Source organism: Gigantopelta aegis, chromosome 10 (assembly GCF_016097555.1).
Source record: "Gigantopelta aegis isolate Gae_Host chromosome 10, Gae_host_genome, whole genome shotgun sequence".
Classification (NCBI taxonomy): Eukaryota; Metazoa; Mollusca; class Gastropoda; order Neomphalida; family Peltospiridae; genus Gigantopelta; species Gigantopelta aegis.
This window is the reverse complement of record NC_054708.1, coordinates 51150736-51163806: the sequence shown is the minus strand read 5'-3', so window position 1 is coordinate 51163806 and position 13071 is coordinate 51150736. Positions and strand designations below refer to the sequence as shown.

The window sequence follows — 13071 nt, the reverse complement described above, 5'->3', positions numbered from 1 at the left end:
TCGTATAATAATATGGATGACTGGGACTGTGTTACTTTCATTACACAGTTCTTTTTCTCGCTCCAGCCAGTGCACCACGGCTGGTACATCAAAGGCAGTGGTATGTGCTATCCTGTCTGTGGGATGTTGCATATAAAAGATCCCTCGCTGCTAATCGAAAAGAGTAGCCCGTCAATTGGCGACAGCGGGTTTCCTCCCTCAATATCTGTGTGGTCTTTCACCATACGTCCGACGCCATATAACCGTAAATAAAATGTGTTGAGTGTGTCGTTAAATAAAACTATTCCTTCATTACACAGTTGTGCTAAGCATGTTGCGGGTTATCAGAAATATTATTTCGACTTTGTTCAGTGGGAGGGGCAGTTGCCCAGTGTGAGAGAGAGAGAGAGAGAGAGAGAGAGAGAGAGAGAGAGAGAGAGAGAGAGAGAGAGAGAGAGAGAGAGAGAGAGAGAGAGAGAGAGAGAGAGAGAGAGAGAGAGAGAGAGCTCGTGTGATGCGCGGTCGGTCTAGGGTTAATCCCCGTCTGGTTATTTCTCGTTCCAGCCAGTGCATCACGATTGGTATATCAAAACCCGAGGTATGTGCTATCATGTCTGTGGGATGGTGCATATAAAAGACCCTCGCCCGCTACCGACTTTGACGGGCTGCTTGTACTCCCTTGCACATGCCAGCGCGGGCGACCCCCTTTCCTACCCACCCCTGGATGGAGGAGCCGGCGAAAGTCGACACCTGCGCCCATGACAGGCGTGTGCTACAACAGCTTGTTCTGAAAGTACACATTAAAACCTATGACCTGACCTGACCTGACATTATGAAAAAAAAATATAGCGGGTTTCCTTTCTAAGACTAAATGTCAAAATTACCAAATGAGTAAATCCAAGAGCCGATGATTAACAAACCAATGTGCTCTAATGGTGTCTTTAAACAAAACAAATCTTAAAGGGACATTCCTGAGGTTGCTGCAATTTTTAAAATGTTATCGACTAACAAAGACTTTTTAACGATTGTAATTACAAATAAATAATAAAATATTAGTGGCTGTATAGTAAACGTGTTTCTGATTGTTCTAATATATGTACTAGGTTAAATTTCATTTTATTTCCTAAAATATATTTTTTTCGTCCGTACGAAATTATTTGAAGATAAAATCCAGTTTGGGCTTCTTACAAATATTAAGACAACCAGAAACACATTGAATACACAGACACTGATATTCTAAACCAGAAAATATATTTAATATGTAGGTTTAATCGTAGCAATATGTTATTAGTTAGAAACATCTTACAATGCAGCAAACTCAGGAATGTCCCTTTAACATGTGTGTAATGGTTTTTGTTTTCCTACAATGTCTTTTTTCTTCATTTAGCTGTGCGACAAAATCTAAACGTGTTATTACATTGAACAAATCCTAGATTTATCGCCAGTTTTCGCCCTACATTTGTCTGCATGTGCTGGCACAGTTTACAGGAACCCACTCATCGCGTGCAGGGCGACATTCCAGTCAATAGAACAAAGAGATTCAAAGTGGCATTTACAAGTCTACTCCAATCGGTAATTTACGGCTCTGTATTATATTCTTCGCTTCTCCGCTTGTGGGGGAAATGTGGAGTCGTTTAACACTAACTGAAGGTCTTTTGAGTTAGAATAGAAGCTGTTTTTTCATTGAAATATAAAGGTAAAAAAAAAAAAATTGCAGGTATACATTCCACGTTTGAAACAGTATGCAACAAAATGAACTCAAAGAGGTTTTTAAAAATTAGCTCAAAAAGTTTATTTTGTTTAACGACACTACTAGAACACATTGATTTATTAATCATCGGCTATTAGATGTCAAACATCTGGTAAGTTTGACATATAATCTAAGAGAGAAAACCTGCTAGAATTTTTCTATTAGTAGCAAGGGCACCATAGGACATCCCACAGACAGGATAATACATACCACGGCCTTTGATACACCAGTCGTGGTGCACTGGCTGGAACGAAAAAAAAAATTAGTTGAAAAAAATATTACATGAAAATATCAATTTATTATTATTATTATTATTATTATTATTATTATTATTATATCATTAACTACTACAATCTAATTACCGTTGCATGTCCTATTTTGGGGCGAGACGTAGCGCAGTGGTAAAGCGGTCTGTTTAGGATCGATCCCCGTAGGTGGGCTATTTCGGCCATTTCTCGTTCCAACCACACGATGATGCATATAAAAAATCCCTTGCCACTAATTGAAAAAAGTAGCGGGTTTCCTCTCTAAAACTACATGTCAAAATTACCAAATGTTTGACATCCAATAGCCGACCATTAATAAATCAATGTGATCTAGTGGTGTCGTTAAACAAAATAAATATTATGTACTACCATCGACTTGGTGTTTCTGGACGTTAGAACTATACTCTGGGTTGGAGCCTTTCTTGAGATTCGAACTCAAGCACCTACCAGCCCCAAGATGGGTGAAACTAATCACAACGTCACTGCGACAGTTACTTATAATACGACCGTGTCTTGTTTATATGAGAGATTATACATCAGACATCTGCCATGGTATGGTCGTTAAAACTTATTAATTACAGTTTTGCAATTTGTAATTTAGTAAACAGAATGTTGGCAGGCATCAGTATTGTAATATGACGGGGCAATACTTAAACTTGGGAAGGTATTTAGCTATAATATTGCAGTAGGGGCAAGGATGCTGCTTGAAGGAAAAGGTTGGCTAATTTGTTAATTATACATATAGTCTTTAAAACATATCTATTGCTGTTGTTAACTAGCCATTTTTATATAATAGTAAACATGTACTGTGGCCGCTTAATTCAGGTATTTTAGCGATTTGAGATCCGAGTTGGGTGGCTGCTGGTCGCGTAAGACAGGTGACCGCTTATTACAGGTGCATTTACGTTATAAATCGTTTGGGAGGGAAAAAAGTGGCCGCTTAAGGCAGGTGACCGCTGTGACAGGTTTGACTGTATATATATATATATAGTCTTCAAAAAAGGTAGGGGAATCTGAAATATTAAAACATACGTTTTGATCACAGACGTCCTAGTAAAGAACGTTCAGGTCTGTTTATCAACACACCGAAACACATTCCATAGTTTGCACATGCATCACGCAGTTGCCCCGTACACGTGCGTGGGGTGTCATTCTCGATTTTGACAATTTCCAGGAAGGTTGATTAATCACTGTGGAACATTATTTCTGTCAATCGTTTTCATTTTGTTGATCATGCAGTTGTTATTGTTTTGTTTTTAGTAATTTTTATTGTTTGAATTTGCGATTTACTGATAAAAAAGTCAACTTTCAAATTTCACTTCTGACCCCAATCGTGTATATATACACGTGTGTGTGTGTGTGTGTGTGTGTGTGTGTGTGTGTGTGTGTGTATGCATGTATACATGTATGTAATGTGTATATCTATTAATTAGGTCCAAATGTGTACATTCGTAATTGTAATAGATCTATAGAAAAGCTAATGCATTTCCTTTATGTTCAGTATAATATAGATAACTGATTCTACTGTGTATTGCCGTCAGAAGTCATATTAATACAAATGAAGTAAGATTCGTAGACAGAAATAATGGCAGATCATTTAACTGTATTAAACATTCGTATAAAACGTTAGTCTATTCCGTAGAGCGCTCGCTTGAGGTGCTTGCATCGTAAGATCGAACCATTCTCTAATTCCTTTCCCCGTCCCAGCCATTGCTCCACGACTGATTTATCAAAGGCCAGGGTATGACTTGTCCTGTCTGAGAGAAAGTGTATATAAAAGATCCCTTGTTTGTAAAGGGAAAATGTAGCGGGTCTCCTCTAACACAATGTGTCCAAAATGACCAAATGTTAGCTATCCAATAGCCGATGATTAATAAATTAACGTGCTCTAGTGATGTCGTTAAGCAATTTTTTTTTTAACTGTACAGTTGTGAGACTGTCGAAATAGCGATATGTTAGGCACCATATATATTGTACCACATTATGTACCACGGTAATTCCCTTATTAAACAAATAGGCAATAGTTATAATGGATTGTTCCAAGTCCGCACCGGGCGATTTTTATCTGTAACCCGTTCACGTTTTATCTATAATCCATAAACATATCCCCCGTTATTAATATACATACATGTATGATTGATTCCGGATCTTTGCCTGGTGGTATATTCGAGGTCTGTGCTGTGTGACTGTGTTTATGGTTCTGTTTCATCAATACTTTGGTGCTAAGTACGGTGCGTCTCTTGAAGGCTTGTGGAACAAATACATTCAATTCGATTTTTTTTTTTTTTTTGCCACAGATCACAGATACAGTACCTTGCCGTCCGTAAATATATTTCAACGACTCAGTGGGTAGGTGTAAGACCACTACACCCTCTTCTCTCTCACTAATCACAAACAACTAACTACTAACCATCTGTCCTGGACAGACAGCCCAGATAGCTGAGGTGTGTGTACCATATGTTTGACGCCATATAACTGTAAATACATGTGTTGAGTGCGTCGTTAAATAAAACATTTCCTTCCTTCCTTCTTCTACCAAATATATAATTATACTGAACCACAAAAGAAACGCAGATATTAATTGGGTTTTTTTGTTTCTTAAAATTATACAGTTTGAATCCCACTTGTTTGTGTGTTCATTAAAATTATACAGTTTGAATCCCACTGGTTTGTGTGTTCATTAAAATTATACAGTTTGAATCCCACTGGTTTGTGTGTTCATTAAAATTATACAGTTTGAATTCCACTGGTTTGTGTGTTCATTAAAATTATACAGTTTGAATCCCACTGGTTTGTGTGTTCATTAAAATTATACAGTTTGAATCCCACTGGTTTGTGTGTTCATTAAAATTATACAGTTTGAATCCCACTAGTTTGTGTGTTCATTAAAACCATACAGTTTGAATCACACTAGTTTGTGTGTTCATTAAAATTATACAGTTTGAATCCCATTATACAGTTTGAATCCCACTAGTGTGTGTGTTCATTAAAACCATACAGTTTGAATCCCACTAGTTTGTGTGTTCATTAAAATTATACAGTTTGAATCACACTAGTTTGTGTGTTCATTAAAATCATACAGTTTGAATCACACTAGTTTGTGTGTCCATTAAAACCATACAGTTTGAATCACACTATTTTGTGTGTTCATTAAAAGCATACAGTTTGAATCACACTAGTTTGTGTGTTCATTAAATGTATACAGTTTGAATCCCACTAGATTGTGTGTTCATTAAAATAATACAGTTTGAATCCCACTAGTTTGTGTGTTTATTAAAATCATACAGTTTGAATCCCACTAGTTTGTTTGTTCATTAAAATCATACAGTATCAATCCCACTAGTTTGTGTGTTCATTAAAGTCATACAATTTGAATCCCACTAGCTTGTGTGTTCAGTAACATTATAAAGTTTGAATCCCACTAGTCTGTGTGTTCATTAAAATCATACAGTTTGAATCCCACTAGTTTGTGTGTTCATTACAGTGATACAGTTTGAATCCCACTAGTTTGTGTGTTCATTAAAATCATACAGTTTGAATCCCACTGGTTTGCGTGTTCATTACAATTATACAGTTTGAATCCCACTAGTTTGCGTGTTCATTACAATTATACAGTCTGAATCCCACTGGTTTGTGTGTTCATTAAAATTATACAGTGAATCCCACTAGTTTGTGTGTTCATTAAAGTCATACAGTTTGAATCCCACTAGTTTGTGTGTTCATTAAAATTATACAGTTTGAATCCCACTAGTTTGTGTGTTCATTAAAATCATACAGTTTGAATCCCACTAGTTTGTGTGTTCATTAAAATGTTACAGTTTGAATCCCACTAGTGTGTGTGTTCATTAAAGTCATACAGTTTGAATCCCACTAGTTTGTGTGTTCGGTATCATTATAAAGTTTGAATCCCACTAGTTTGTGTGTTCATTAAAATCATACAGTTTGAATCCCACCAGTTTGTGTGTTCATTAAAATGATACAGCTTGAATCCCACTGGTTTGTGTGTTCATTAAAATTATATAGTTTGAATCCCACTAGTTTGTGTGTTCATTACAATTATACAGTTTGAATTCCACTAGTTTGTGTGTTCATTAAAATTATACAGTTTGAATCCCACTAGTTTGTGTGTTCATTAAAATTATACAGTTTGAATCCAAATAGTTTGTGTGTTCATTACAATTATACAGTTTGAATCCCACTAGTTTGTGTGTTCATTAAAGTTATACAGTTTGAATCCCACTAGTTTGTGTTCATTACAATCATACAGTTTGAATCCCACTAGTTTGTGTGTTCTTTAAAATTATACAGTTTGAATCCCACTAGTTTGTGTTCATTAAAATCATACAGTTTGAATCCCACTAGTGTTTGTGTTCATTACAATCATACAGTTTGAATCCCACTAGTTTGTGTGTTCATTACAATTATACAGTTTGAATCCCACTAGTTTGTGTGTTCATTACAATTATACAGTTTGAATCCCACTAGTTTGTGTGTTCATTAAAATTATCAATGTTTTGTGAACATACTCTGCACATTTGGCAGTATTGTTTACCAAATTAATTGTATCATCAAAAATGTTTGGTATAAAACGGTACATAACATTGCCTATAGTATACCAGCTAACATGACTTAGTTGGAGACTGCTTTAAAGGGACTGATACTACGAAAAAGGTTTGTTTTGTTCAACGATACCACTAGAGAACATTAATTAATCATCGGCCATTGGATGCCAAACATTTTGTAATTCTGACTCGTGGTCACCGGAGCAAACACGCGACATTTTTCTATTAGTAGTGAAGGATCTTTTAGTAGTTTTACATGCACTTTCCCACATACAGGAAAGCACATACCACCGCATTTGACTAGTTGTGTCGCACTGGTTGGAACGAGAGAAAACCTAATCAGTTGAATGGATCCACTGAGGTAGTTCGATCCTACGCCGCAAGCACCTCAGGCGAGCACTCAACCGTCTGAGCTAAATCCCGCCCCATACGCTACATTGTTACGCTTTTCGATGGACTATTCGGGTGTCATCGGTTGGTACTGTAAAACAAAATCCCGAATCCTTTGAGGGCGATCGATCCTTCTTGTCATCGCACCTTAGGATAGTTTTCCACCATTCATCTGGAAATATTTCTATCGTTTTTGTCCTCATTTGATGATTTTCTCCTGCATTTCTCGTCCCCCGCTCCCTCATATACGCCCTCCCGTCTCAGACTAAATCGTCTTTATTTGTAGGAACAGGGAAACAAATATTAATGTGTACTGATTTCCGACAAACAGAGACTTCGTGTACTCACTGTCTAACATTTTCGACAGCTTAATCTGTCGACTGGGTCACGGCTGTATGAGATTTCTCCATTAGTCTGCGGTGTGTCGCAGAACAATTGGCTGTTCGCAGTCTGATGGCTTGTTCTGTGCCACCATTAAAGATTATTGATCCTTGCACCTAGATCAGTTTGAGAATAAATCTGAGCGCACGTCATCTAAGAGTTGAAAAGATCATAGACATTCGAGATGGAAAGAACTGTGTTTGCATTATTAAGTTGAAGTTTAAGAGACAAATGTTAACATGGGGGATTTAATCAATCCAAGTGCCTCGATGTCCCGACAAAAATATATTGATATAGAATGTATATAGTATTTAAACTTGCAATCTCTTGCGCAAGGAGCGGGACGTAGCCCAGTGGTAAAGCGTTCGCTTGATGCGCGGTCGGTCTGGGATCAATCCCCGTCGGTGGGCTCATTGGGCTATTTCTCGCTCCAGCCAGTGCACCACGACTGGTATATCAAAGGCCCTGGCATATGCTATTGTGTCTGTGATATGGTACACACACAAACGCGCACACACACACACACACACACACACACACACACACACACACACACACAGGCCGTGGTATGTGTTATCCTCTCTGTGGGATGGTGCATATAAAGGGTCCCTTGTTGCTAATCGAAAAGAGTAGCCCAGACCGGCCTCGGTGGCGTCGTGGTTAAGCCATCGGACTACAGGCTGGTTGGTACAGGGTTCGCAGCCCGGTACCGGCTCCAACCCAGAGCGAGTTCTTATGGGAAAATGGGTGACATCTCACAATAACGTAAATTAACCGAAGTCGCATAAGCTAAAAATTCGAATGTAAGAACATGTTTTATTTAACGACGCACTCAACACATTTTATTTACGGTTATATGGCGTTGGACATATGGTTAAAGACCACACAGATATTGAGAGAGGAAACCGCTGTCGCCACTTCACGGGCTACTCTTTTCGATTAACAGCAAGGGATATTTTATACGCACCATCTCACAGATAGGAAATTACATACCACGGCCTTTAATATACCAGTCGTGGTGCACTGGCTGTTAGAATGTAATGTGATATTGTCTGTGAAGGCCATTACGTACATCGTTTCAGAAAGAAAAAAATTTGCTACTGTAGTATGACATAATCTATTCACAAATCATAACGTGCACTATATCACACTAAAAAATGACAAACATAAGGGTGTATCATACGATATTTTATTAAACACTTGTTGTTGGTAACAAACGTAATGACAAAACGGTTTTGTACAAGGCCCTGATATGGTATATAACAATTCAAATTCAAGTTCTATATTACAAAATTATTTACAAGACAAAGTAACACAGGTAATTATAATAAGAGTTTAACAAAGAATAATAACTCAACAATATTAATTTTTAAAATGTCACATAACAAATATCCGTTGTCCTTACTACATATAACATCTTAATATGCTAGTCACTATTTGTTTTTTGTTTTTTTGTCAAAGACAATGGTAGTGAATTTTGTTCTCAAGGTAATGTTACTTCCTAAAAATAGAAGTCTTGTCTGTCTCGATAACATATATATATATATATATATATATATATATATATATATATATATATATATATATATATATATATATATATATATATATATAGTAGAGAAGATAGAAATTTTGAAATAGTTAATGGTGGTGTGAAACGAATCGATCGCCTGTAACAGCATACATAAATATTGGCTCTGTTGTGTCTGAGAAATGGGAGAATAATCTAGAAATATTCTCATAGTTGACAAGACACCAACAACGCAATTCCACACGTTATAAAAAGCAAACTGTTGGAATGATCAAGAAATTATATTCTCAAAGACATATTTCCGCAAGATGCCAAAAACACAATTCCAAATTTTAAAAAAAGAAAAATATGATAGTGTTACTGATGTATAAAAATAATGATATCAAGTAATTTATATCTCCACCAAATTGAAAAACAAAGATATGTGTATAACAAACTCATGACTTTTGTTCCACCAAATATCCACAAGACACCAAAAACGCAATTCCACTTATAAAATGAAAATTATAATATTGTTATTGATGTATGAAAATAATGATATCAAGTAATTTAAACTTGCACCTATAGTCCGTCCCACAGAAAACGCCTTTTTTCATGCTATTGAATTTACTACGAATTATTTATTTTTGAACTGATTGATTTGTAAGTTGCACACAAAAAGAAGTGTTTTTTATTATTTCCAAAACGCTTTCACTTGTCTTCTTACGTCAAACCAAACTGAAATTATTTTTAAAAAAAACACCCAGGTTTATAGAATTATGTGACGAACTATAGATGAAACAATTATAACAGGTGTATAACAGAACTTATGACTTTTGTTCCACCAAAACAATGAACCATTGCTGTTGAATTATAAATTATACATAACTACATAACACTATGTTTAGTTCAATAGACCGTTATTCCAGTTGAAAAAAACATCTAAATATACTCAACAACAAAAGAAACGCGAATATTAGTTAATTTTCTTTAATTTTCTTTTAATTATTAATTTTGTGTCTATTAAAATAATGTCCTGTAATCATGTTAGGCCTATTTTGACAGTTAATTAATTTTTTAGGTGAAAAACATTATACATATATTAAAATATTCGCGATTCTTTTGCTGTTCTGTACATTGTCAAAAATCAAACTCCATTGTACATGTTTATTGGAGGAAAAAATATTTGAAAGCTGCAATCTCAAACATATATTTAATATTTAGGTCAGAGCCGGTTTAAGGATTACCGGGGCCTGTAGCACAAAAAACAGCGGGGCCCACTTTTCAGGATATATATTTTGCAACCCCCTCGGGGAGAGGAAACAAATTACCTGTGGAAAATAAATGTACACATCACCGCGGGGCCCCCTGAAGCGCGGGACCGGTAGCACGTGCTACATGTGCTACTAGAATAAACCAGCTCTGATTTAGGTACTAGTATATGTATTTAGACTAGGCATCACGTTCTGGGTTGTTTTTCCCCATAATGATATTCGTCTATTTTCTTTGATATTTCTCTTCACTCTAGGCCACACTTAAAGGCAATGTTAGTGAAATTGGCATCTCGTAGCTTTCTACTTCTCTCGTTGTGATGGCATGAGTTGGGTGGAATTTTCCTGTAGAAAATTATGTATTCTGCGGGCAGGAGATTTTAAAAAATGTATTTTTGAACATGCCTTCGGAATATTTTAGTCCAACCTTTTGATTAATATATGTAACGTCCACATCGGTTACACCTAATCATGTTGGTGAGCTGTTTAGAGTTTTAAATGTCGACGATATTAATCAGTTATACATATTGTCAGATGACGATATCGGATAAAAGCAAGACCATACAAGGATATTGTATTAAATTTTGCATTGGTAAAAGATATAGTATGGTGAGTCAAGATTGCAACTTTAAAAAAAAAAAAGATTTAAGTCATTAACCATTTAGGTGAAAACTGTAAAACGGAACATAAAATATTATAAAATAACTATATTCTGCAATAACAAATTAAAAACAAATACTTTTTTCCACAACAAATTATAACATGGTGTTTGAAGACATCACACCATATAAATTACACTTTGTATGATACAACAAATACCATTTAAAATAGTTTTTGTTTTTCTCTTCTTAAACCAGTCGTTTTGATTTTCTTGAAGATATTTACATCTACAAACGTATGTACACGATCTGCTTCAAAGTAAAATTCTGCTTAAAAACTCTTAACATTCGGTCATGTACTACTGTTATCACAGTCAGGATGGTTGTAACCGCACAAGTCAATACGCCTGCAGTTGTGTAGCGTCTATAACGCGAGATAAACTGCCCGTATACCTACATTCTTTGGAGTGGCACGTACCTCGCTCTTCAAGACCCAGAGATTTTAGTCCAGCAGACTCACACACGAGTGTTTCTGGCAAAACAGATGTCTGTTTTTCCGAAATACTAACTGGTGTCTCTTCTCGTGGAAACTGAATGGAGTCGTTCAAAGAAGGTTTGGCTCGAAAGGAACAGTTTTTGGAAATTCGTGAATCTGGCATTGACTTCCTCCTGTTTGCCTCAGTTCTGTATCGATCTCCAGAAAACGATTTTGAGAGTCCCCGACAGGAGAAACTAGAACTCTCGCTGTCTTCTGAAAGCTTGCCAAGTTTGTGAACGACAAACGAAATAGGCTCCCGTTTTGGTGGCGTCTTGAACACGAATTTGTTTGGTCCGGATTTTCGACACGGCGGAGGAGTGGCCGGTCTGTTCCTCCGTTTCCTGAAGAGTTCTTCCGGGCACGTGTTGGCACGTTGTCTCTGCTGCGGTATGATCAGCCCGCCGTCGGAAACGTCGGCTACTGCCGAATGGCCCTCGACTGAGAAATCCTCCACCATTATTTCCGGGAGTTGCACGGAGCCATCTTTCCCGTTTGTCGGGTCAGTGTTGGCTCTCGGTCGAATATCTTCGTTCACTGACAACAGTGTCTGAGGTTTCGACTCCAAGGATAAATCTGGCTTGCGTAACATTGTCATATATAACCAAAAATGTCTTCTAAATTATGAGAGAAAAAAATTGCAGCTACACAGACGTTAATGTACGTTAAAAGCTGATGCAAAATTCGTCGATGATAAGTCTGAGCACAGATTAAAGACAAATGTTGTATCCTTTTTTATGTCTTATGCTAACTCCGTTATGATGACAACAACGGCTGGTAGGTAGTGCTTAGCGTCTGATGCTACGTCCAACTATCTTAACTGCCAGTCCAAACTAGATGCAGTAGACGAGACAATACCAGTGTCAGTGATGCTTCCAGAACTGCGCTAGTCTGTCAAAGTAACTGGATCCTGTGAATGGTGCTTCTAGAACTGCAGTCCTAGTCTTTGACACTACTGCTAGCTTCGCACCACAAAGACGGAATCTCGTGCTCCCTGTCAGATGTCGTCAATTTATACTGTTATCAAGTTCTCTGCCTTCCTCACACCATTGGCCAGACTCGCTCTGTGCCAAACGATTGATACCAGTATCGATCTCTCTAAACGGACCTATTACGGAGCGTCTAGTCGGTTTGCGCGGGAACTACCGTGTTTACTTTTGCAGCTTTCTGAAACGGACGGCGTCTGCTCAGAGATCTGATCCGCCTCGACGATCGACCGGTCCTTGGTCGTTCGCAGTTTGTCGTACCCGGCCAGCTGTCTTTTAAACTTCTTCATGCTGTGCGACTGACTCTGTATCTCGGTATGCTGCTGTCGCGACAGATGTCGGCGTAACGCATCGCAACGAAGTTGTTCACGCTGGTGGACTGTTGTACAGTACCGTGGAAGTAGATCGGGTCCTAATACTCGAGGTTTATTTTTCTTCTGCGGGAAACCATCGACTTTCTGTGTATTGGTTGGGGCGTGATAAGCTACCCTCGGCGCGATGTTTTCGAATACTTTGTCGTTGTAGACCACGCGGCTGCTGTTATCGTGTGAATGAGTGAAAATCCCGTCATCTATATTGTGTGCCATGTTTTGTTGCGCTGGGGTGTCTTTTTTTCAAAGAATTACCTGCTTTCAGTTCTCTGAAATAAATAAAATATTTATTTAAAATAATGTTCACTATATACATGTATAATTTTGTGTAGCTGTCATCATAACGGGGGGAGGGGGTGTATAGGCGTACCAGCTCACATTTTTAAATGAGGAAGTCTGTTTATCGCCCAAATTAAACGAAAATGCCCGAATCGGGTAAAATAATGGAAATTCATGGTAAAAAGTCACAGG

The 13071-nt window shown here is 37.4% G+C and overlaps 1 protein-coding gene across 1 annotated transcript; it reads right to left on the bottom strand.

Moving 5' to 3' along the window:
- Window positions 1–8964: 8964 nt before the first annotated feature.
- On the bottom strand, window positions 8965–12628 carry LOC121384007. Its single transcript, XM_041514143.1, has one exon. The coding sequence runs from the start codon at window positions 11839–11841 to the stop codon at window positions 11107–11109; it is 735 nt and encodes a 244-aa protein (XP_041370077.1). The 5' UTR covers window positions 11842–12628; the 3' UTR covers window positions 8965–11106.
- Between the last annotated feature and the right edge of the window lie 443 nt (window positions 12629–13071).

What these genes read in the sequence shown, in the direction of transcription:
- LOC121384007 (XM_041514143.1), bottom strand. Translation starts at nt 11,841, where the DNA reads ATGACAATGTTACGCAAGCCAGATTTATCCTTGGAGTCGAAACCTCAG.